Raw genomic sequence first — 26,879 nt, 5'->3', positions numbered from 1 at the left:
GCTGCCACCCTTCCTGAACTTCATACCCCCTCGCCACGTAGGTCCGACGCCCTTTCCCAGTGGTATCATAGGGTAAGTCCAGGATAGATGCCCCACTTTTTGAAACAGCTCTGTAACTCAGTCAGTAAGTTTTTATCAACAATTTGACCTTAGTATCTGTAAACTTTGGTCTTTCGTCTATGATATTACTATAATTATTTTAGTTTAAGTTAAACCGATTCTGAGTAAATACCATTTTAATTGACCTCTAAAAAGTGGGATAGACGCCTAATGTGGGGGATAGAAGACTCACTGTATGATTGCTTAAAAGGATAGATGCCTGATGCAGGGATAGATGACTCGTTAATACAGTTTTTGAATTCTAAGGATCAAATGCATTTTGAAATCAAACAAGCCAAGTATTATTATTTAAGATTGTTTGTTATTATATGAATTAAAAATGAAATTTAATATTTTTTATTAAAAATAATACATAGTACATCCACCCGAAGTCGGGTAAAAAGGTAATTCGATCAAAAGGGCACCCTATTTATTACTTTCTTTTTTTTTCTTTTTACTTGCTACTTGTGACAAAAAGAGCAGATTAGGATAGATGCCCCTAGGTGCATGGGACATGGCTCTAAGGGCATCTATACTAGAGATGAAACGGATATCCGGTAACTATCCGGTAGGCCGGATATCCGGCCTAAATTTACTATCCGGCCGGATACCGGATAGTAACTCACTATCCGGCCGGATACCGGATATTAAAAAACTACGACAATTTCCTATTAATACAATTAAATGCATTAATCTTTGAGGCAAATGTCAATAAAATGGCTTATAATAGTAACGGCTTTTATTTAAAGTCCAAAAAGGTACAAAAAAGCCACATTAAAGCCTTTAAAAACAACTAATTTCCTTTTCTGAGCTATTCACTCTAATGACGAATAGGTACATAAATAGTAAATAAATATCTGTTAATGTCGAAATATTGCCAAATAAAATAGGCGATCTTTTTTTCACTGTTTACGCAGCAAGTAAACTAATTTAATTTTCGCTATTCAATCACACACTCACGATAGCAACCGAAATCGCCCGAATTTATCTACCCCCTACTTAGACAAGTGGCAAAATCTGACATTCTATTCGGATGGATTCGATTTTCGAAAAGTGTGACTAGTCTAGTCTACTAATAGACCCACTGATCGCGTTCGAAGCACCTGTGCGGCGCTAAACTCGTCACGACATGCAACGAGACAATTGGCCAACTATCCGGCCGCCGGGTATCCGGCTATCCGGCCTAGCAGCTGGCCGGATATCCGGTATCCGGTATCCGGCCAAATAACTATCCGTTTCATCTCTAATCTATACCCAAAAAAAAATTGGCAACTATCCTTTTAGCATAGGATAGGTGCCTTTTTTAATAAAAAATATAAAAACACTAAAAATCGAATTAAACATTGCTATCCCGTCTAATTATAAGATAGTCTATCAAATTATATAAAAATCTGCTTCATTTTACAGCTGACAAAAAAATTATCCATTAGAAGATACTTACCAATTTTATTTCGACGCTCGCTAAGGTTTGGCCACGGAAGATTTTTGCTCTCACTGGCTAAACGAACGCACTCTTTGATGGTTTGCGAGGCGAAAAGTGGTACAGGGAGGTCCCTTTCTATTATACGTACTATAACTTTAGGCTAAGTTGGTTGTAACATAGTGTACTTAAAATCGCGGCACCTATCCCACTGGGGCATGTATCCTGGAATTACCCTACTCATCAGAGGACTTTGGTCTCTGGCTCGAGCTATTGAACCACGTCCTACCCCCCTAGTTATAAGTATCCAAACTAACATTCGCTAAACCTCGCACAGGGCGCCGCCCCTCTCGCGGATACGTAAACTAGTTTCGGGACGCGAACCGGGCGCGTCGCTATCCCTCTTGTCGTAATAGATTTGCAATTGTGGAATAACTTGTTCATTATTCAAATAATAGAAATTTATAGTCAGTGAAACTAGAATAAGTAAACTATTGTGGAACCTGAATTATAAAGTGCCATTGTGTTATTGATTGTGCGTTTCCTTGGTCGAATATCCCTGTAGGCATCCTGGATAGGTACACATCCCTCATCGCAGAAAGCGAACTGGGACTTAGTACTAAACAGCGGGGTGTCAGACTGAGCTAGCTAAGACGCCCCGTTGCAACTGTGCTGGGATATTTGAATAATCGGGCGGTAGGTACACTAGAATTATGTGTAAATTACTATTTGTACCAAGGGTGCGCGCGGGCACGGTGACACATTGTAACTCTGTGTAAGTTTTAGAAGAAAAATTGTTAACGACTTGAGGACTGAGATTACTCTTTATGCAAGTCATGACACCGCCTCCTGACCTTTTATTTGTTTGAGACAGATCACGATCCGCTCGAAAAACGTCGTACCTGGTATCGCAGAGCTCGGCGCTAAGGATATCGTCCTGAAGCCAAGTCTCAGTGAATAACAAGATATCATAATCACTGCAAGAGATACTATTATACAGGGTGTTTCTTGTAAGGTGTCAAGCCGAAGGCAGGTGATAGGTGAGGACTAGACCTATTGATTTCACCCCCATGTATGTTCTACGATTTTTCATAGTTTAGAAGTTATCGTTAATTTTGTGATTTTTTCAAATTGTATGACCCAGTAGGCTTTAATTTTTTTTATCTTTTTTTTGGGTCGACTTTTCTCAGATTTCTTTTTTTTGACAGATTCCCTATTAATTGCAGATTTTTGAAAAAAATTATCAACTTCCTATCTTTGATGCAAGATACAAAATTTTTGCTAGAAACATAAAAAATATGCTATTAGCGGAACATTCTAAAATTTTCAACTTAAAAGTTAAAAAAAAAAAAAAAGAAATTCCATAGGTCCAAAATAATTTTAAAAACTGCGCAGTTTTCTGAACTTTCATAATAACACAAAAAAACATGTACTTAATAGGCCATTATTTTCTGTAATCGCTCCACTAAAGTGGTAAGTCGGAGATTCCGTTACATGTTTTTGACTTTCTTAGGACTAACTAATGATTGCAATTCTCTAAGTTTACGTTACGTAGAACACATTTAAAGACAATAACTGAACAGAACATTTTTTTATCCACAACGAGGAATCTCTTGCTCTTCATCTGACCTGATGAAAACTGATGGATGATCAGCGAGCTTCACTCGGAATCCTAAACCACAGAGGAATTGGCTGTCCTAAATATGGTGGCCTTACCACTAGACCACAGTGGTGGTTGTTACTTTACGATTAAATTCGATATACCTACATATTAGAGTGTGAGAGAAAGGGAAAGAGTTTGTGTGTGTGTGTGTGTGTGTGTGTGTGTGTGTGTGTGTGTGTGTGTGTGTGTGTGTGTGTGTGTGTGTGTGTGTGTGTGTGTGTGTGTGTGTGTGTGTGTGTGTGTGTGTGTGTGTGTGTGTGTGTGTGTGTGTGTGTGTGTGTGTGTGTGTGTGTGTGTGTGTGTGTGTGTGTGTGTGTGTGTGTGTGTGTGTGTGTGTGTGTGTGTGTGTGTGTGTGTGTGTGTGTGTGTGTGTGTGTGTGTGTGTGAGAGAGAGAGAGAGAGAGAGAGAGAGAGAGAGAGCAAAAATGGGTGTAATGATTTAAAGTAAATGTTCATAATGTCCGCCGTTGACCTGAATGCACATTCGACAACGACGCAAAAAAATTCTTCGTAAAACCTTCTTCTTCATTTTAATTTGGTTTTGTGCTTCAGTCAGCTTTGTCCGCAGTTCATCAATATTTTCATATTCCCTATTGTATACCAGATGAAGGGCAAGAGCTTCCTCGTTGTGGATAAAAAAATGTTCTGTTCAGTTATTGTCTCTAAATGTGTTCTACATAACGTAAACTTAAGGGATTGCAAACATTACTTAGTCCTAAGAAAGTCAAAAACATGTAACGGAATCTCCGACTTACCACTTTAGTGGAGCGATTACAGAAAATAATGGCCTATTAAGTACATGTTTTTTTGTGTTATTATGAAAGTTCAGAAAACTGCGCAGTTTTTAAAATTATTTTGGTCCTATGGAAGTTCTTTTTTTTTTCAAACTTTTAAGTTGAAAATTTTAGAATGTTCCGCTAAAAGCATATTTTTTATGTTTCTAGCAAAAATTTTGTATCTTGCATCAAAGATAGGAAGTTGATTATTTTTTTCAAAAATCTGCAATTAATAGGGAATCTGTCAAAAAAAAGAAATCTGAGAAAAGTCGACTCAAAAAAAGATGAAAAAAATTTAAAGCCTACTAGGTCATACAATTTGAAAAAATCACAAAATTAACGATAACTTCTAAACTATGAAAAATCGTAAAACATACATGGGGGTGAAATCGATAGGTCTAGTCCTCACCTATCACCTGCCTTCGGCTTGACACCTTACAAGAAACACCCTGTATATTTCCAAACACTTGGTCCTGAGACCTCGCACATTTTGATAAAAAATTGTTAGATTATCCGCGGATTTATTCACGTTGAGTGTAAGTGGTCAAACCCTATGAACAGACCACAATGAATATACTTTAAAATAAGAATGTGAAAATGAAAAACGGTACCACGGCGACGGCGGCCCGTCAATAAACCATGGCTGTAGTCAGCAATATTTACCATTAGTAAGACGCCTACCCCAGGTGTGGAATAAATTATATTTTGGTAAAAATAGTAAAAGAAAATACACACCTCACAAACAGTGGCCATTGGTAGTGAAACGCACTGATTAATCGAGCCATAACCTACCTTCATACAAACGCGTTCATGTATGTACCCGTGTGAGATAGTATTGTGTATGTAACTATAACGAGTTTGTGGTATTATGCTATGTTCAGTTTTTTGTATAAAAAAAAGACTGTATAGCATTGCCGTGAGAAGACCATGTTTGTGCGCGGTTACCGTCTCGTATAGGTATGGTTTGGTTTTAGGAGACGTATACAGTAGAATCCCGATTATCCGGATCAATTAAAACCAGGGGTGTTCCGGATAATCGAAAATCCGGATAATCGATTTCAAAGTAATTAATCAAACAATAATTAACTTTTCTACAATAGAAAGGGTTTTCAATACATCATTTAGTCTAAAAATCTAAATTTTAGACCATTGGATGAATCCATTTCTTTTAACAATGAACTAAGATGACGTCCGTACCGTGTACGGTGGCGGCGCCTTCCGTTTTTATGGGTCTAGACCCTAAATCGGTAATTACAAACCGTGAAGAATGAGTCCGGATAATCGGATATCCGGATAATCGAAGTCCGGATAATCGAGATTCTACTGTAAATAAACACCATCAAGTGAATAATAAGCTGGCCGGCTACTCATGTGTATTGTCATGGTTGACTTAGTTTGACAGGATGACTCACACACCAAATCAAATAAGAATGCAAGCGACAGCCCATTGCGAATTAAGTTTAAGTATACGCCCGTCGTTACCAACCTGGCCATCACAATTACAGCCGTCCCGTTCGCTCCATAGTAATAATAATTGTAATAAGAGCCCAACTGTAGCACCAAAACAGTGTGGGATACAATATTAATATCTGTAATGTGAGTAAGATAACTTATTTTACATTCGAATGAACTCACAAATATTGAGTATTGTGCAAAAAATATAGTTAAGTTTATACCAGAATACAATACACAACAACATCCCTTAGGCCTGCATTTAGCAGAGATAGCACTCTGTAAATTACAGCACACATAAAATACTGCACCATATAAATATAATTCCGTTTTCATATGACAAATATGGCAAATATCCAAACAAATATGCACATCCGTATAATGAATATATGCAATGCGACTAAGATAACACATTTTACATTCGAATGAACTATCAAATATTGAGTATTGTGCAAAAAATATAGTTAAATTGTTACCAGAATACATTACACGACAGCGTCCCTTAGGCCTGTATTTAGCAAAGATAGCACTCAGTAAATTACAGCACACATAATATACTACACCATATAAATATAATTCCCTTTTCATATGACAAATATGGCAAATATCCAAACAAATATGCACATCCGTATAATGAGTATATGCAATGCGACTAAGATAACACATTTTACATTCGAATGAACTATCAAATATTGAGTATTGTGCAAAAAATATAGTTAAATTGTTACCAGAATACATTACACGACAGCGTCCCTTAGGCCTGTATTTAGCAAAGATAGCACTCAGTAAATTACAGCACACATAATATACTACACCATATAAATATAATTCCTTTTTCATATGACAAATATGGCAAATATCCAAACAAATATGCACATCCGTATAATGAATACATGCAATGCGACCAAGATAACACATTTTACATACGAATGAACCATCAAATATTGAGTATTGTGCAAAAAATATAGTTAAATTGTTGCCATAATACATTACACGACAGCATCCCTTAGGCCTGTATTTAGCAAAGATAGCACTCAGTAAATTACAGCACACATATACTGTACCATTCAAATGTAATTCCTTTATTGTATTATGACAACAATGGCAAGAAATAAGTAACCACCGAGAAACAATAGTTAGCAAGAGTCACTGTATTTTATCAAGTGCAGAGGCGTTACGGATAAAGATAGCTTCACTTGTTTCGTTTTTTCTCATATAGATTCTTCCCGCACGAACCCACACAAACTTGAAGTTTAACTCCTTGCCGCGTTGCCTGGCAGCGGCATGAAGTTGCTTATTCTCGTAGGACAGGCTTTCCAAAACAAAAACAGGTGTCTTATTCTCGGGGTTGAAGCCAAAATCCGCTGTGCTTAGCTTGTTCTGCGGGTTTTCCTTGTTGTATCGTGAGACCGCAGACAACACGGTGTCACGCAGTCTAGGTGAACTGAGTTTAGCAATAATTGAGCGTGGTCTAGTGCTGTTGGGGTTAATCTTGGCTATCCGAGAGCAGTAGTGTATGTCTTGGTCATTAATAGTGCAGTTAACGGTGCGCCCCAGCTGTTTGACAATTTGCAGAACATTCTCAGTTTTTTTGTCGGGAACACATTGTATTTCTAAGGTCGAGGCGCGCGATAGTTGGTCCAATTGGTGTAATTTACTGCTGAGACTGTTCACTTCTGTGCGTAGACAAGCGTTTTCTTTCTTTAGAATGATTATTTCTTGTTGTTGTTGCTGAAGTCCCTCGGTCATTTTGTCAAACTTATCACTCATAAACTCGATTGACGTATTGAGGTTAGTAATTCTCTCAGAAAATGTGCTGAGGGTGGACCTTAGTTCAGCATTATTTGTCTTCATGAGGTTTAGCATTTCTTCACGCAGCAGTTCTCTGAGCTCGGACCGTCGTATGTAGTCATCTTTGTTTGTTGAAACACTTAACTCCGACTTGCCTGGTGCTTTGCGTCGAGTGACGTTGAACGATATCTCAGCCTGCGCCGTAGGTGTAGACGGGCGTGCAGGATGTGCAGAATTGTCGACTTTCGGTTGTTTACTCATGCATAGTGGGCACAGCCACTTCGTGGTCGCATCAGGAGTAAGACCTTGCTGCACATTGAGACACAAGAGGTGATAAACTCCGTCGCATTTCGAGCATTCAATGTAGTCCTCATTGTTTACGTCTAAATTACACGCCGAGCAAGTCTTCATTTTGTGGGCGCACGTAGTAAGAAAGAGAGAGCAATTATAGTTGAGAGGTCTCAGGTCTATGCGGTGAGGCGAGGGGGCACCCCGCTCGCTGAGCGTGTCCGCGAACTGTCACTGTCACTGCCACAGAATAAGTAATAGTACAGGTACAGAAGGATTACTCCGCAAGACGATTTAAATAAATGCGAGTCTTGCTACGACGCGATACAGTGGAATTCAGCTCGCACAGCACTACGTACCTACAATTTTATTCACCTACAAGTTTTGTCTCTTTCTATCGCGTGCCTCTGAACTCTTCTTACGCTGTTAGGGTTGCTGTCTAGTAGTGTCTAGTAAAAAAATAATTAATCTACTTATTTGTAATGAGGTACGTATGTAGGTAAGTACGCATTCATTATGGAAAACCTTGGGGAGGCCTTTGTCCAGCAGTGGACGTCATTTATTTTGGCTGAAACGAACGAACGCATTCTGAGCAATAGTCATGGTAGGTTAGGTTCCTATACTATCCTAAGAATTATTGATTACCTACATGGTCAACATACCTTTCAGCATCTTTGGGAAGCGAAAAAAAAGATAAATCCGGTAGATTTCTTTTCGAATTTAAACACCCGAACGCCGCACAATAATATTTCTTTCTCTTTATGTCCATTTTTAAATAATACTTCGATCATAGAATTAGGTACTACAACGCACGCCAGCGTCCTGACGGGCGCGCGCGTGACACTCGACTGATATAATACCCGCCGGCGGGGCGCTTCGCTGTAGGTAATTATCGGATGTACCGCGCGGAGTGAGCCAGGCCTGTCACTGCACAATATAACTGAGTCGCTAGGATCGATGCACCACAGCGCATGCGACTTTAAACTTTATGGATGAGATTTTGCCTAGTTAGATACACGGATTTTGCTTGAGTCTATTGCAGAGAATTTACGGAGCAAGCGGCACACGTCCGCCTCGTACGAAAGTCACACGCCGAAAGTGTATTTATGTATTTTATGTAACTGCTCCTAGTTTATCCTTCGACGCGATGCTCTTAAAGACAGGTGTACAATTAGAGCTTATTGATGACTTAGCAATTATAAGAATGATACAAGAAGGTATAAGAGGCGGCATATGTATGTGTTCGCATCGTCATGCTAAAAGTAATAACAAATATATGGCAGACTATGACCCACGAAAAGACGATGTATTTATTGTATATGTAGATTGCAATAACTTATACGGGTTTGCTATGTGTCAACCTTTGCCTTTGTCTGATTTCAGATTTTTAAATCAAGCCGAAATAGACAATTTAGAAATTACCAAAGTAAAAGATGATGACGATCACGGCTACATTTTAGAAGTTGATTTAATTTACCCTAAACACTTACACAGTATGCATAATGATTTGCCCTTTTGTTCAGAGAAATGCATTCCTCCTGGAGGCAAGACTTCTAAGCTTATCCCTAATTTATATGATAAATATAAGTATGTTATACATTACGTTCACTTGAAAAACTGTATTAAACATGGTTTAATATTGAAGAAAATTCATCGTGTTATAACTTTTCAACAAAAAGCCTTTTTAAAGAAATATATTGACCTTAACACAGAGCTTAGGCAAAAGGCCATCTCCACATTCGAGCAGGATTTCTTTAAATTACTTAATAATAGTATATTTGGTAAAACCCTTGAAAATAGTGAAAACCGAGTGAACGTTCAGTTAGTGAACCAATGGACCGATAGCAACAATAAAACAAAGAAAAAGTTAAGTGCCGAATCCCTAATTGCCCGACCTAATTTTCATAGTGTTTCTATATTTTCGGAAAAATTAGTTGCAATTCAAATGAAACCGGAAAAAATTGTTTTAGATAAACCCATTTACATCGGTTTCTCTGTTTTGGAATTATCTAAAAAACACATGTATGATTTTCACTATTCAACTATCCAACCTCATTATGGAGATCGTGTAAAATTATGCTACATTGATACAGACAGTTTTATTTATAAAATACACACTAATGATTTTTACAAGGATTTAAAAAACAATTTTTTACAATATTTCGATACCAGCAATTATAATTAAAGTAACCCATATAATTTATCACTTTTGAATAAGAAAGTACCTGGTCTGTTCAAAGATGAAATGGGTGGAAAAATAATAAGTATTTGTAGGGTTACGCCCGAAGTTATACTGTATCCAGTCTGAAAACGGTACGTTAAAAAAAGCCAAAGGCGTGAAAAAGTGTATTGTCCGAGATATGCATAAATCTGACTATGAAAACACTTTGATTAGAGGTAACTTAGTGCGTAAACAGAATTTCTTATTTAAGTCATTAAAACATGAGTTATTTACACGCAGCGTTAACAAAATTGTACTGTCTTCAAATGATGACAAGCGATTTATATCAAAAAACAAAATTGAAACCGTCGCTTGGGGCAATTGCTCAATTTTATGTTAAAGGGGCTGATTGAAATGTATGTCGGTTTTTATTTAAAAAAATAAAACAATCTTAGATATTAAAGGATAAACTATACTAAATAGTACAAGAAACGTAAAAACTTATAATTACTTAAACTTTAAAAATTACTTATAATAAAATATGCCTCCTACTAGGTGGACCGACGATCTGGTAAAGGTCGCGGGAAGAGCCTGGATGCGGGCAGCGCAGGACCGTTCATTGTGGAAAACCTTGGGGGAGGCCTTTGTCCAGCAGTGGACGTCATTTGGCTGAAACGAACGAACGAACGATGTTATTTACAAATAATTTACAATCGTAGTAAGAGTTAGCTAATTAATTAGGTAAATATTTATAAGTTGATGTATTCATAAATAAGTATTAATAATTATCATGCTATTGTTTCATATGTATTGATGACTTAAAGTATTGACGAATATTTAAAATAAAATTAATTGATTTGAAAAATCTGTAAAATGTTTATATACTTATGTAATAAATAAATAAATTAAGTCATTCATAAACGGTTTTTTTATTTACTTCTTTCAGATCAAAACGCGTGCGCCTTACGTATTTGGGTCAACACCCACAAATTGCAAACCATGCAGTTTCGTAATGCGCTTTACTAAGTAGGTATATTAATTATTTCATATTTGCTTCACCGTTGTTTGGATTGACACGTTTAAACTTGAACTCTCTGGTAAGTGCATATTTAAAAATGTAAATACAATTAACTATTTTAAAACTGTTTAACTTTGTTTACTTGTACTCTCTTACTTGTGTATTTCTTTCCTTCTTGATTTCTGTACGGTTTGCAGTAGTGTTTTCATTATTATTATTTAAAATTTGGTTAAATTCTCAGATTTTTTTTCCAATGACTGTATTAATTGTACTTACTCTTTTGTGTATTACATTCCTTCTTGTTTTCTGTGTGGTGTGCATTATAGTGTTTGTTATTATTATTATTTTTAATAGTATCTCTTTTGTTACAGATAATGGCTGAATCGCAAGAAATCATATTTTCACAGTACGCTCAAGATCCTCTGGATAATTTTACTCAACAATATGAGGAAATGTTTAGTAAAATGCCCGCCAAAGTGAAGGTCGAAAAGAAAAACCGACAAAAACCTTTGAAGAAGAATGGTGTTTCGTCAAAATCATTTGTGATAACTAAAGAGCAGAGAGGGACGAAACTAATCCAAATTAAAATATTGGATTTGGCAGTGGATCAGTCGTCGAGGACGGTCTCAAACGGAGCCGACGGTGAAGAAGACGACAGTACGGTGCTCAGTGCTCAATACGTGGTGCATGATCCTGTGGATGAAATAATGGACCTCACGGAAACCTTAGTTAAGACCATATCCAAAAGATTGTGCGGTGAATTTTATTAGTGTTTTTTTATTTTAGTTTAAGACTGTTAATTATAATCTGTTATAAATAAAACTGATTGTATCTTGTACGTATTTCTATTATTTACCTAATTAGAATCAGTTGAATTTACATATGCTTGATTTAAATATTAAAGTTGGAAAATAGATGAGAAACAGAGTTAATTGTCTAAATTATGTTATATTTAAAAGGTAAAAATAAATGTGATTAATTAAATTGTCAGTACACAGTTATTGCTAATTTAATAAGGGACAATATTATTTGATCCTCTAAAAACTAATTGATCTTTTTTGTATGTGCACTTTTAAAAATAAATGATGTTTTTTATTATATTTTATCTTTATATTAATTATTGGGTCTATTTTAGTTGATCTACGGATAAATTATGAATGATCTTCATTAAAGGTAACATAATATTTATGTTTAACATACTCTTTTAATATTTGGTAAACAAAAATAATATTTGATCCTCTTTTTTAGTTATTGATCTTTAATTTTGTTAATTTGATGATTTTTATATCAAGTTTGCCTTTTAATATTGATCACCTAATAAATACATTTCGATCTATGTATAACTTAACTTTAAAATATATTTGATCTAACAAAAAATATTATTGGTTAATATTTTTAATTAAAAAATATCTTATAATTTACGCGGTACTTTGTGGTTGAGTGACAATCGTCCGTCATTGGTTACTGAGTTGGCCAAGGGCTTAGCGGCCAATAAGCAAGCAGAATGGTACATTGCCATGTTTGTTTAAATTACAAGCTTTGCTTAGTTTGGGACTAGAGGCGCTATGTAAAATAATTTCTTACTTCTGACATCCCTGAACCCGACATCATAATTTTTACCTCTTTATTTTTTTCAAATCGCAAGGTTGATTTTCTCTTAGTATAGGTACCGATCTCGACCGTGATCAATGACCATAAAGTCATCTATCAACGGGTCGATTAGACACGATAAAAGCATTAAACGATATTTGTTTACTTTTAGTGCGACATCGGGTCGTAAGGATCTGATAAGTTTTTTTTTTCCAAATATTTACTGTGTTTGACGAAACAATTGCAAAACAATATTTATCTTTCGTACTACTGAAAAGACTGAATATATCCATCCCGCACCAACGCATCCAGCACCTAAGGTCAATTCGACCCGATAACGCAGTGTGAACGTGTTAAGTATGCTTTTTTAATAAAAAAAAAATCTTTGAACATCAAGTGCCTTTAAATAGTTTCCATCCTTTGACTACAACTTAATATAAATAAGTACCATAACATAAATATTTTGAAGATTATTTGATATAGACAAAAAATAATTTATACAAATTGAATTATTTAAATAAGTATCACAATATTGAATATTTGGTGCTCATTTATTTTATTTTTGAGGACCAACAAGTAACGATCAGATATAATTTTTACATCTCAAATTTTTTTTGCGTAGTTCAAAAGAGGTTAAAATGTCGATCGATTTTATTTATTTTATGTCTCAAAGAAAGAGGATCAATCATTAAAATAGATGACCATTTAGATTTTTTTATTTGCCGTTTTTGCTAATTTAAAAAGATCATTTAAATACATGCCATTTAATAACTGCAGTCAGTGTTATAATATTTTACTTTTATTGCATTATAGATTAACTATATTCAGTTTAAAAAAACAAACTTTTTATTTAAATAATTTTATTAAAATTCCGATATAGTTTATAATAAATCAGTTTATTGAAATTTCATTACAACTTATTAAACATTTGATGTCCATTTAGAGAACACTATTGTGTTTTTATACAATATTATACATGATGTATTTTAAATTATTTAAACTGCTACATTTTTTTCAACACACCATTTCTTTATACACATTACATTTTTAATGCACAATATTTCTTATGAGTAAAACAGTTAAATAATGTGGGATTATCTAAACAATAAAGTTTATAAAGAGTATTTTTTGGAGCGCCTAAACAAGTTACGTCTAAAACGTCATTCTGATTACATAAATTTTGCACCCATTTAATCTTTTCTTCTCCTTTTACTAAAATACATCTACCTTTTAAATAAGGTACGATAAGTCTTTGAAATTCTCTATAGTCAATATTTATATATCCTTCATTCCACCGATAGCCTCTGTTTTTCTCGATCCAGCAAACTTGCTTTTTCTCTTCAGCAGTTAATGAAGAGAACGGGTATGGAGGATTAATCAAAAATATGTGAGTATGCTCTTGAGTAGCTATAGCAAATTCTTTTATGATAAATTCATTTCTGCTATTTTTAAATCCTTGCAGATCTACGATTATATTCATGATATTTTCTTAACGATATTACTCAAAGGTTGTACTCGAATATACAGTCGTTTAGAATCAAGCAATAAGCAGCTGTCTGATCTGGTATTTCTTGGTCTGTTTCAATTTCAACTCTTACGTCGATGGAACCTTTTAAAGTTTCATGTTGTCTTGAACAGTCGATAACAAATAAGGGAGCTACGTCTCTGAATTCTTTCAAGCTCAACAACGGCTCTGACCGGCGTCCGTGATACGACTGTTGAAATCTCGGATACGGATAATATGATGAATTTAAAAATACTCTTACATCTCGTACGTGACAATGATCAAACTCAGCCATTGACAACACAGCACTATGTTTGCGATTGGTTTATAAGGCAATTACAACAAATCGTGGTTTTTCTATTTGCGATGAAGTTTTTATAGACCAAGTGTGTTTACGTGTTTTAGGCAGTAATGGGTATTCATACAGATCCCAATTACGAAACACTAATGGAATAGCTCGATCTTTCTCCAAGTGTTTCAATAGGTTAATCCTTTCACGGTCTGAAACTTTGATGTGTGGAACACGCCAAATAATTTTATTGATTATAATGTCATCTACAACTTCACCTGCATTTAACGTGACCGCATTAAGGTTAGTATTACTTCTCAGTAACACTAACTCGTGTTTACAGTTAATGATATTTTTTTCATAATCCTCTGCAAATCCTAATATCCTATTTAATGGTATAGATGCAGAAAATGCTCCACCACTATCATTGTTTGTTCCTGCGGTTAACCAGCCCCAAACTCGGCCACATTTGGATTCATTTTCATTTAAGGATAGGTAAGATTTCATTGTTGTAGTGATACCTGCATTCTTAATTTTGTCTATTTCCACTCCATTTAGTTCATATCTTATGTCTTGGAAAAGAAATAAGGCTGGATTATTAATGAAGTGTACATTTGATACTTTTTCTTTGGTGGTGCTGTTATACACAATTACTTTTCCTTCGATATATAAACTACTCAGAGAAGGTAGCACGTACAGGTCTTGTTGGTTGATAGGTATTCGTATTTCATCATACTTGTTGAAACTTGTCACGTATGGTTTGTACGAATGATACTCGAAACTTTCAATGGTGTTATCATATGATGTTTGTTGAGATATATTTAAAATGTTCATTTTATTAAACCAATTAATTTGAGAAATTCTTTATTGGTCTTGGTTAGCTTCTTTTTTAGCTGAAGCGGTCTGTCTTTGTGGAAGGTTCTTTTAGAACTGATTGGAGTATGCAATGTAGATGAATTTTTATTGAAATTAATCATTTTTTTCTGAAATGTAAATACAGTTGTACTTCTTCACCCCGTAAGTTTATCTCTTTGTTTTCAGCGTCTAACAGCCTGATATTGATGGCACTTATAGATTTTTGGTTGACAGGAAAATAAATTAAGTTTTTAGGTATTTCAATTATTTGATACCCAGGTGGTACATTAGGCACGAATTCATAAATTATATGGCTTGCTTTCCCGTTCACAAATGAACCATTGACTACATCGCATTCAATCCGCACAATGGTTGTTGATAGAATGCTCACAGGATACTTTGATTCAGTACTTATATTAGCATTTATTGTTTCCATTCCAAAACCTAAAATTTTACCAATTGATCCACTTTTATTGAAATGAACGTCTTTAGAACAATAAATATTTGTTTTCAATGTGTTGTTATTGCAAGATTATTTTTAATGTAGTTTTCTTGATATTATTTTTTAAATAATCACAAATATCCTGAAGCTCGTAAGACCCTTCAGGAATTTCGATGATGTCATTTTCACCATAGTAAAACTTGTTATTTCTTTCATCTATGTTGGGAATTGAATTGAAGGTTGAAAAATATAAAAGACCACATTCGTAGTCCTCTCGAAGCTCCAAAGTCGGAGAATAATTTGTTGTTAGGGAGGCTCCTGTCTCTGTTATAGACACAGTGAAAGACATTATTATACTGACACTTATTAATAATTTTCATTATATAAATGTTTTTTCCAATAATTCCTTAAAAATTTATACACAAATGACCACAGTTTATTGTACCAAAAAGGCTTGATGTCGTACGTTATTATAGCTTATAGGTAAGTTGCGAAAATATTTAACTAATTCCAACGGTGGTTTCAAATTACCAAAACTGTCATAATATTCGACGTAATCATTTTGCTTTACAAAGGCTACCCAATGTGTACCAGGATTTTTGTTACTATCCAAATTCATGATTGCACATTCTATCTTCCTAGGTTTCACAGGTAGGTAGTGTATCTCTCATGAATACACCACGAAAGAATGGAATATCACTGGCATGTTCTAATATATCCAGGTTAGTGAGCGCACGTCTTCATTAGTTTTTTGATGGATTGAGATATAAACCTGCTCCTTTTTTATGAGGTTTTATATACAGTCCTTTTCCAAGGGCCACCGCTTCCATCATTCTGTTGTGTCTTTCTGATTCTAGTAGACTCTTTTGCGCGGCTTTAGAATCATTAATAGCTTTTGCTATACCAGCTGCTCCTCCAGCAAGAGAACCCAAAGCTGATAACCCCGCAAATATAGGAATAAGAGGTAAAAGTCCTCCACATTTTGGAAGAGGAATACATCGAGGTAATCGTATTCCTTTTTTGTTACTGAAAAGTTTTTTTGCGGCTGCATAAGCAAATTTTATAGCAGAGTGATTATGTGTAGATTTCAGTTTTTTCAATTCTAATTTTATTTTCTTTATCCCTTTCTTAAATGATGTTATGCCTCGACCTGCTCTGATTTTTGCTTTCATCGCATTTTTAACTATCCATGAAGCAATTTTTTCTCCCTTTCCAACATCTTTTGATTTCAGCCTTTTCTTAGCCATATTTAACAATTCTAAGTCAGCCTTATGTCGAGTACCAGAGTCTTTATTCAAATAAGCAATATCGTGGTGCATACAAGCCTCATCCAATTTGTTAATCCCTCGGTCGCCTTGAAGTAATCGTTTCTGAAGTTTAGTTCCAGGTCCAGAAAATTGATACCCAGGTAAATGTAACTCGAACGGTAAATGATCTATCAATGTATTAATTATACCACTGCCTTCCTTCATTGATTATCATAAAGTGAGTTATAAGGAAATTTATGTGTTATTTATAGGTATACCTACACCACACATTCACTCTTGTCAACCCAACTGTTTTCCTTATCACTTAAGCCCAACCATTTAACAAAAAGTTTGTTTCCTTTCTTTTTTATAACTTTCTCGATAAGATAAAGGTCAGGCAGTTTAGTTTTTTGTAATTCATATCCGTAAAAAGAACCAAGAATAATCTGATTGTGTTTATCTTCAATTTGATACGTTTGAGGATTTGTTTGTTTGATTTTTATGATACGAAAAATTTCGGTAGACCAATTAGGTGTATAACCCTTATAAAAATCTCCTTTGAATTTACTTATACGAACAAAGTCACCAACTTGAAAATTTAATCGTTTACGCGTTTGTGGCTTTTGGCTTTTAATAATATTAGATCTAACAACCATCTCATTGGAATCATTAATATTTATAGGTTTGAATTTTGTAACCCGATGCGAAGTGTTATTGTACTGCTGTACAACTGCATCTAAATTATTTTTAAACCATTGATAACGACCGCATAAACTAAATACTTTGTAGAGATGAGATTTTATCGTTCTTATTACTCGTTCTACAATTGCAGCCTTTTTAATTGAGTATGTTGAATAATGATTTATGTTATAACTTTTCGTTAACTGTTTAAAACAATCGTTATAAAACTCTGTACCCAGATCGGTTTGCAAATGTCTAGGCTTTCGTGTTGATTCAATTAATATACTATGCATTGCAGTCGTAACACTTTGTTTGGATTTGGACTTTAACGGTCTAACCCATACATATTTTGAAAAAGCATCAATTACAACTAAAACATATTTATATCCTTTATTAAATGATGAGTATTTTTGAAAATCCATAAGGTCAGCTTGCCATAAATCATCTATCCCTTTAATAATCGTATGTCGACGGATGAAATTCCTTCTCGCTGCTTTGTGTAGCTCGTTGACTATATCTTGTTTACTCATTTTTCATAGATTTTGCTGCAATCATCCGATCGATTTCTTCTTTTGTGTAATAAAATGTAGTTAAATTATTAGTAGTTAATTTTTCCAAATTATTAAGATACTTTTTGATATTACTTTGAATGGTTTTTAATTCATTTTTTAAATCTTGAACACATTTATCCACATACTCTTTATTTACTGCCTCGTCATCTTTTTCCGGAGTTGGTAATCCATTTAATCTCGATGATTTTAAATCAAAGTTTCCTGCATCTGACCTTACTAATGTGTCATCAGTAATGTTAGTAAACTCTGATAGTCGTAAACGCTTATGAACGTGATGACCAAATTTATCTATATTCATTGCCGTCTAGTCGGCTTCTGTAGTATAATGGTACTGCCAAACCCTCCTGTTGGAAGCTTTATATATTTTATGTCTTTTATGATACTGTAGCCGCCAGCGACCACAATAAAAATCGTCTTCGAATAGAAACAATGAATGTTTGCAGCCGAAGCCACAAGCAACTTTCAGCACAGAAACACCACATTGGTCATCATAATAGAAACAGGAATGTGGCCCTGACAAGAGCCGTTGCATAGCTCTGAGAAGAGCTGTTTCGTTGTGACCACTGCACGTCGCATTCCCTTCTGAACCAGCAATTGAGTTTTACTTCAACTACCTCTCCTCAACACTTGAAAAGTAGAAAGGCTAAACACCACACACCAAACTTAGACCTCCTACAGTGGTGACCCCGTCTGAAAACTGAACATGGAAGAACAACAAGCAACAACGGCGCAAGAAGTATCGGGCATTGCATTGTCCATGCGTGTCCCACCGTTTTGGCGCGACAGACCTCGGCTCTGGTTCATCGCTTTCGAAGCAGCAACCAACGACCTGAAGAGGAGCGAAGCCCAGCGAGCACAAATGGTCATCGCGCAACTCGAGAAGGAAGACATCGAGCAAGTCTGCGACCTGCTGTACGACCCGCCCGCAGAAAACCAGTACACAGTACTGAAGGAGCGACTGGTGTCCGTGTACGAAGAGTCCGACGGCCGCCAACTGCAGAAACTCCTGTCCGACATGGAACTCGGCGACCAGCGACCCAGCCAACTACTACGCCGCATGCGGACACTCGCCCGCAACAAGGTTCCGGACAACACGCTGAGGCTGATGTGGATGAACTTGCTGCCACCTCACGTCCGCTCCGTACTCGTTGTCAGCGACACCATCAGCAAGGACACAGCGCTGGACGAACTGTCAAAACTCGCCGACAAGATGATCGAGCAATCTCATCAAGTCTCTGCAGTCTCCGCTGCCGCCCACGCACCGCCGCTACGCCAGCAAGACCAACATGTCGACATGCATTTTCTCGTCGAGGAAGTAAGAAAATTACAAATTGAAGTTGCAGAATTAAGAGCCTACAACTACAGCAGAGATAATTACAACAACCCACGATCGCGCTACCAACAATACCATCACTCCCGCGGCAGACAAGGAAAGCAGACATCGCCCTCTCGCTCGCACAGCCCGTACCCGCGTGAGCGAGATAGCACGCCTTCACCGTACTGCTATTACCACCGCAAGTTCGGCAAAAATGCAAGAAAATGCACATCGCCGTGCAGTTTTTGTCAACGAGAAAACGGAAAAACTAAAACAAACGTTGGCTGAGGCGGAATCCAACGTAGCAAACAAGTCTTACCGCCTATTCGTCACCGACAAAAACTCAAGATTATCATTCCTGATCGACACCGGCACCAACATCTCAGTCATACCAAAGAAGAAGGGATCGTGTGGTAAACCATTGCCATTCAATCTCTACGCTGCAAATAACACCATCATTCCTACCTACGGAGAGAAGACACTAGAACTCGACCTCAACCTTCGAAGACCATACAAGTGGAAGTTCATCGTAGCCGCAGTAAGCAAGCCTATAATAGGGGCGGACTTCCTCAAACATCACAACTTGTTAGTTGATTTAAAGAATCAACGACTCATCGACAATACCACGAAGCTACAAACCAACACGGCAAGATCATTCAACAACACGCCAACAATTCGCAGCATCGATGTACGACAGTCATACCACGACATACTCGCTGAATACCCGGGTACCACTCGGTTAACATCAATGAAACTCAACGCGAAGCACAACGTCGAACATTTCATCGAAACAACTAGTTCGCATGGAAGCACTCGTTCAATCTTCGTGCACCCAGACCTGAAATCGTGCAAACAAGTTTTTGTACGAGTCGACGCCGTGAAAAAACCGCTACAGCCACCCTACGACGGACCCTACACCGTGCTTCGAAGAAACGACAAATATTTCACACTACAGTTACCTGCAAGAGAAGCCACGATTTCGATCGATCGATTGAAACCGGCCTACACTATGAACACTGAAGACACCGCACTCGCCGCTCCCGCTCAGCAACCGGCTCCCGCCGACGACAACGATGCGCCCGACGCGCGCCAGCCAGCCGCGCGCCAGCCCACGCGGAGCGAGCGCGCCGCTCGCTCCGCCCCCGCCGCCCGCCAGCCCGAGCGCGATTCTGCCCCCCGCACGACGCGAGCAGGGCGAGTCATCAAGCTGCCGGTACGCTTCGCTTGAGGGGGAGTACTGTAGCCGCCAGCGACCACAATAAAAATCGTCTTCGAATAGAAACAATGAATGTTTGCAGCCGAAGCCACAAGCAACTTTCAGCACAGAAACACCACATTGGTCATCATAATAGAAACAGGAATGTGGCCCTGACAAGAGCCGTTGCATAGCTCTGAGAAGAGCTGTTTCGTTGTGACCACTGCACGTCGCATTCCCTTCTGAACCAGCAATTGAGTTTTACTTCAACTACCTCTCCTCAACACTTGAAAAGTAGGAAGGCTAAACACCACACACCAAACTTAGACCTCCTACAATACCAGCTTCATGCAATTCTTCTATTATTGCATAAATTTCATTTTGTACTCCAGTGTTACCAGCTGCCCATGATCCAAGTAGTAATTTTAACCTTTCCACTAATTCATTTGGGTCATCCCAATAAACCAAATCAGTATCCTTCTTAACTTCTTTCAAAATATCGATGCCTTCACCTCGTGGGAGACTTTCTACACTACTCGTGTGACTTCTAGAGAACTTAAACAAAGGTTTGATCACGTTCATATATTTAAATCCTTTGTTACTGTTTATTGGTTTTGATGGATCGCAGTTACGTTTGTGTGCATTGGTATCTATAAGTAGTAATCTATAATTTTGTAAATCCTCATTTGTAATTTTTAAATCTGGGGTCTTTTCAACCGACTTCAAAAAAGGAGGAGGTTCTCAATTCGACCCGTATGTTTTTTTTAGGCTACGGTATCCAATTTTCAAAATGCGGTCATCATCATAAACACGCGTGTTGCCGAGCATCAATTTTCCCTTTACATTTCTAATACCATAAGGTACATCGCTCATCACTTCAGATGACACCGACCATGATAAAGAATCGTTATTGATACTTGGTGAAGATTGAAGAGATTTAAATGAGTTTTCATGGACATCGTAATCCACCGAGGGCGATGTAGTTAGGGTTTTGTTAGATGTTTTGCAATCATCTATATTATCTAAATTGTCTTCATCATCATCATCATCAGGTTCTTCATAATCTTGAGCAGAAGTATTCGATGCTTCACTTTCACTGTATTTAGTTCTTTTAACTTCGGTATTTAAGTTTTTCTCCAATTCATCATTTTCAAGATGTTTATTACCAGTTTGGTTTGTTAACAGTTTCAGTGGGTTAACGATAGGTTTAAATATCGTGTCCAACGCCATATCATTTGAATTTTTTACATCTTTAATCATTTCAACCTTTCTTTTTACAGCTGCAGCAGATTTTACTATTTGTTCCTTAAGGTTTCGTTCCATTATTAAGATTTCCACTCTGGTTGACTTCTCTAATGAAACTGAATGGTTAGTAACTTAACATCTATACTTATAAAAAGTTTAATCCAATACTATGAATGTATCAAACTTCATTCGATAACAGCCTTTGTTTCGTTCACAATCCTTATTGATAACCACATAACTGTAAGGTTTACTCCATACAGTTGAACACATTTCACGAAACTGTGACCATGACATGTCAGACCCAACATGTTCATCATAAACGTGTCTTAGATTTATATCATCTTGCTTAAACAATATAATAAGATTAGCATTGTCCCTTACGAGTTGCTTAGGTATTTTAGTATAAGTTTGATTCATATAAAAACAATCAATGTTTTTATGCCGACCCATAGCGAAATAATCACGTATATTGTTTTGGTTTTCACAAGCAACATCGTCAAATATGATAATTGAGTCAGGCAACGCTTCGTGAGGACTTAAAATTTCACTATTATGATTATACTTGTTATAAGATGTGCCTGTAACCTTCTCCAGTACTTTTTCTAAAAATACGTACTTAGGTTGGTATAAAGACTTTGAGTACACATAGAGGTTACGAAAACGCGGTCCATCCTTATGTAACAATAAACTGATAACCAAATTAGTCTTCCCACAGTTTGATGGACCACACACAATACAGCGTATAGTATTTGGCAGTAAATTCCCGTGACGCTTAGCCTCGTTCGATGCTACAGGACAGATGCATTCTAATTTAAGGCGATTACATGGCCGAACGACCTTGAGCATTAGAGCGAGACAACGCGCCTCCCGCCGCGCGCCCGCGCTTCTGCCCGATATCAAAGAGCGCTCAGAATACAGATGCGAAGCGCTGCCAATTCTAACATAACTGCCTACGAGAATGTTGACTCGATTTTAATTTTTACGTAGATAGAAAAAAAATGCGATGCTGATGCGATTTTGTGTTTTAAAACAGAATTTTTAAAAAATCATAAATCATACAGAATAATAATAATTCTCGTCAGCATAATTTTCAAACTGAAACAAAATTGAAATATAATGATTATATTTCAATTTCATTATACTTCAATTAGTACCATAACTATGAAAAATAAACAGTTATTTCCTCCTGTAAAGTTTGCTCAAAGGGACATTAAGCAGTTTGAAAGTTAGGCTGACGATATTCGTGTGTCTAAGTGAGCTTCTAAACAGTTTTTAAATGTGTGTCCGAGTACCTACCTAAATGTAAATGTCTGTCTGTGCATGTTCAAAATATTGGTCAAATATTGGCCAACGTTGAATAAAATATTTGTGATCATTGAATACAATTTTAGACTTTACGTTCTCTGTTATTATTTTTTGGTAAAATCGAGGAATTTTTTGATACATACATTTGGCTATTATGATCCTGATAACTATGATGAAATATAAGATTTTAAATTTTCGCATTCTATTTCAACTAAAATAGATAAACACGGATTGAGCGACATTTTTATATAAGTTACATGTCAAGTACGAATACGAATACTGTGTGTCGAGATAACGCCACTACAGTGTAACAATGACAATATTATGAGAGTAGTTTAAAAATATTTAAGCCCACCCGAACGGACAATTACAGCAGCTTGTATTCTGCTTGTGATCACGGCAGCCGAAAAATCTTAATTAATTTCTAAGTTAAGTTTTTTATCGTGTTTTGTACTTTTGTTAAACTTTGGCGGCTCGTAATTAGCTATCCAATCAGTATCTGGATATAAAATGTTTTTATTACGGTGCGTCCAGACTGGGCGCACGGGCTCGCGCGGCAAACTCAACATCCTGCTCACTCAAGAGCAGGGTGAGCAGGATGACCAGCTTGCTGCGCGAGCCCGTGCGCCCTGTCTGGACGCACCATTAGACTAAAGACATATTAGTCTAAACACTTGTGGCGCCGAACCTTGGACTAGGCATATGGCTAAGCAACGTAGTCGTACAGGAGGGTACAAGGAAGAGGGGCAGCCACATTAGGTAACACAGAGTCGATCAGGAGAGTGCCAGGAAGAGGTGCAGCAACCGCAGTTAAGGAACGGCTGGGACGAAGAAGCATAAGCGAATCCAACTCGTGAGCCTTGACAGGGATACGCTGGTTATGGCGACCCTTTACAAGACTTGGGAGCCTACGGGTGACGAGCTATTGGACGTGGAGAGGGTCATTAATTATACACATATTTTCTACTTTGCCGAAAATTTGCACGAGAACGGTTTGTCCAAAACATAAGAATTTGGTCTTATTTAATGCAGGATTAAATGCCCTTCAACCGTCAGGAAGACCACTTTTCAATAGGGTAAGTTCTTTACGCGGTGTAGCCGGAAAACCGAGAAAGCGCCCCTTTCGGGGGCCCCCACCACTTAAGCACAACTCCGTCGAAGTCGAAAACCTAGGAGAGTCTCAATGGGCAACCAATGAAGCCATTAAAGCAATAAAATCTTTTGTATGAATTATTTCCGATTTAAAATCTAATTCTACTGGCTTATATTGGATATTCATACGAAATAAATAAATCGGTTAAAAACACGCGAGAAAAAAAGAAGCAGTTTTAGGTCAAATTTCGGAAAAAAATAATAATATCATAAATATCAATAAAAAAAAGTAGCTCATTTAGGGTCAAATGGGCGAACTCATATTCAAAATGACCTTACTTACGAAGTTTGTCTAACGTTCTACCAAACACCTGTATATTTTATATTATTATCAGGGATCGAAATAGGTGGTATCAATTTACCTAACCTTATTCGCGATGAGACGATTGAGCTCAGATCATAGAAAGAGAATAGATATGAAGTCGCGCGTAACTACAACGAGAACCAGTGTCCCCACATTTCCCCCACCGCAGCTCCCACACACACATTCAACTGTGTAAAAACAAAGCGACTGAGAGTCTACGACAACATGTGCAACCGGCTTAAAAGTGCTGTGATTGGCCAGAAGGCGTGCCTTATGGCCAATCAATGGCCGCGTGACGTGACGCACACTTTGAAAAAAGCAATTAGAGAGAAGAAAGATAAAATGGAGTCGATAAGATATCGATACTTTAAATCCTGGGGGCAAGGCTCGAAATTGGTTTAAAAAATGCTTGTATGAAAACCTTTTTATTATTATACGTTATTATTATGTTCTTTAACGATTTTTGCATATAGGAGTCAGTTCCATTTTGTATGGACGAAAAACTCAGAATCAATTATTGGGACTAAATGAAGTTACCTTATATTAATTTACCCCAACCAAAGCTCAATGTCGTTATCGATGGAGTATAGAAGTTATAGACTGACAAAGTTTGTATGAAAAGTCATGGGTTAAGTAGGTACTTGCGATTTTTACCAGTATTTACAATATTGGTAATATATTATTATTTACTTTAATAATAATAACAGGATCACTGTAATTATTATTAACTACTATCGCGCATTAACTTTTTAATTATGGCGAAATTCGTACCGCCTATGTTTATCAAAAATAATGCCTATATTAGGCTTTCAACTAGCTCTTATAGTAATTACATAGTTGACAGTTACTAATCCCTTCTACTATTGTTATTGTTTTTGTAAAAACTTAAAAATCGCAAGCAACTCATGATTTTTTCATTCAAAATTAGAAAATAGAAAATAATAATTTACTTCTATTTATCGATAATAGGAAACCGTACTTATTAGAACACGAGCCCTGCACTATGTTACGACCGGCACATGCGGCCGTACTGTGTATTTTCACGCGTCAGTGGATATCGGAAGAAATAAAATACATTGCGCAGTAGTTACGCATGACATAAAGTGGTTGCTAACTAAATCGTCAATGTACAACGTGTTTGAATTTTTATCACCACTAATTTCGATATCGCAGTAAATGTCACGGCACTGAATTCGTTCGTAAAAATGTTTAGTTTTTTTTATTTATAAGCAAAATACCAATGGATTTGCAATACTTACATGTGGTAAATGACTTCATTGTTCCTGTAGTTCTTCGTTTCACTTATGTTATTGCACGTTACGACGCATTATCCAACAATATCGGAGAACATTTCCTCAGTACGACTGAATCGCGACTAACCTGGCGTCGCGGGCGATGTTCGTTTCTGGGCATATCGCGGAGACACGCGCCACGCCCCCGTTTCACATCTATTTCCTTCTATGATCTGAGATTGAGCTAGATGAATCGAAAATTCCCCAGGAATAATTCCGATTTTTTGTGGGGACCAATGAGATAAAAAAACTCATACCTACCAAAACCAATGGACCAACGGGGTACCTTGTAAATTACCAATCCACAAAAGAGATGTGATTGTTTCCAAGAAATTAATAAAATACGTTTTTTGCTAATTACAGGATTGAAATAATCCTTTGTAGGTATTTTTTGTTGTCTTGTGATTTCCTTTACCTAAGTTCGTTGTTTTATTATTATTACCTACTAATACATAAGAAAAAAATATGTCTCGTCTCGAAGTATTATATAAATCTAGAATAAATAGATAATCAGACAAATAAATCTAAAAAAAATAGATAATTAGCATCTTGTGTACCTATGTATTAAAATTATCTTAAAATTTATATAATGCCTATACTTATTTAAAATGACATACTCAGATCACTAATTCAGCCGCCGAACTACTATAAGTAACCGAGTGTACCATCTGCGCTATAAATTCTTTATAGAAAAACAAAGGAGCGGAGCGGGCCGATGTGTGACACAGTCTCCCCGTGCGAACGCTAGTGAAAGACTGAGCTCCCGAGCAATCGCGCGGCCCGCGTGTGGAAATTACAGGGTATTTTGAATGTATGACACGTAATACATGATTTTTGAAAAAAAATGAACAACAATTTTTTAGACCATAAAATTTTCTATCATTTGGTGAAAGAATCATTAAAATCGCTTCAGCCGTTTAAGAGGAGTAGGAAATTTCTTTGGTGAAATTAAAAGAAAGTTAAGATTTTTTTCTGTCAAAATTAATCGTTGTAACAAAAAAAACGAACAACAATTTTTTAGTTAAAGATACTATACATCTCACACATTTTTTTTTTCTTGTTTGGATCATCCATTTAGGAGGAGTAGGGATTCAAAGAGAGGTCTATTTTGCAGTTTTGCCTCACCTATCGCCTTAAGTGTTTCCTTTTGTTTCAGAAATTTCATAACAGAATTTTTAACCTGACTGTCGTGATCGGTGGATTTTAAGGAACTGATGACAATA

General features: G+C 36.6%; 1 protein-coding gene across 1 annotated transcript; it reads right to left on the bottom strand.

The window, feature by feature from the left end:
• Positions 1 to 6,538: 6,538 nt before the first annotated feature.
• On the bottom strand, positions 6,539 to 8,568 carry LOC135087334 (uncharacterized). The gene is made up of 2 exons (XM_063982131.1): positions 8,411 to 8,568; positions 6,539 to 7,723 (listed from the first exon to the last, which is right to left on the bottom strand). The coding sequence occupies exon 2, from the start codon at positions 7,610 to 7,612 to the stop codon at positions 6,557 to 6,559; it is 1,056 nt and encodes a 351-aa protein (XP_063838201.1). The 5' UTR covers positions 7,613 to 7,723; positions 8,411 to 8,568; the 3' UTR covers positions 6,539 to 6,556.
• Positions 8,569 to 26,879: the final 18,311 nt, after the last annotated feature.

This window comes from Ostrinia nubilalis (genome assembly GCF_963855985.1).
Source record: "Ostrinia nubilalis chromosome W unlocalized genomic scaffold, ilOstNubi1.1 SUPER_W_unloc_1, whole genome shotgun sequence".
Lineage (NCBI taxonomy): Eukaryota > Metazoa > Arthropoda > Insecta > Lepidoptera > Crambidae > Ostrinia > Ostrinia nubilalis.
This window is presented reverse-complemented; position numbering and strand designations above follow the sequence as displayed.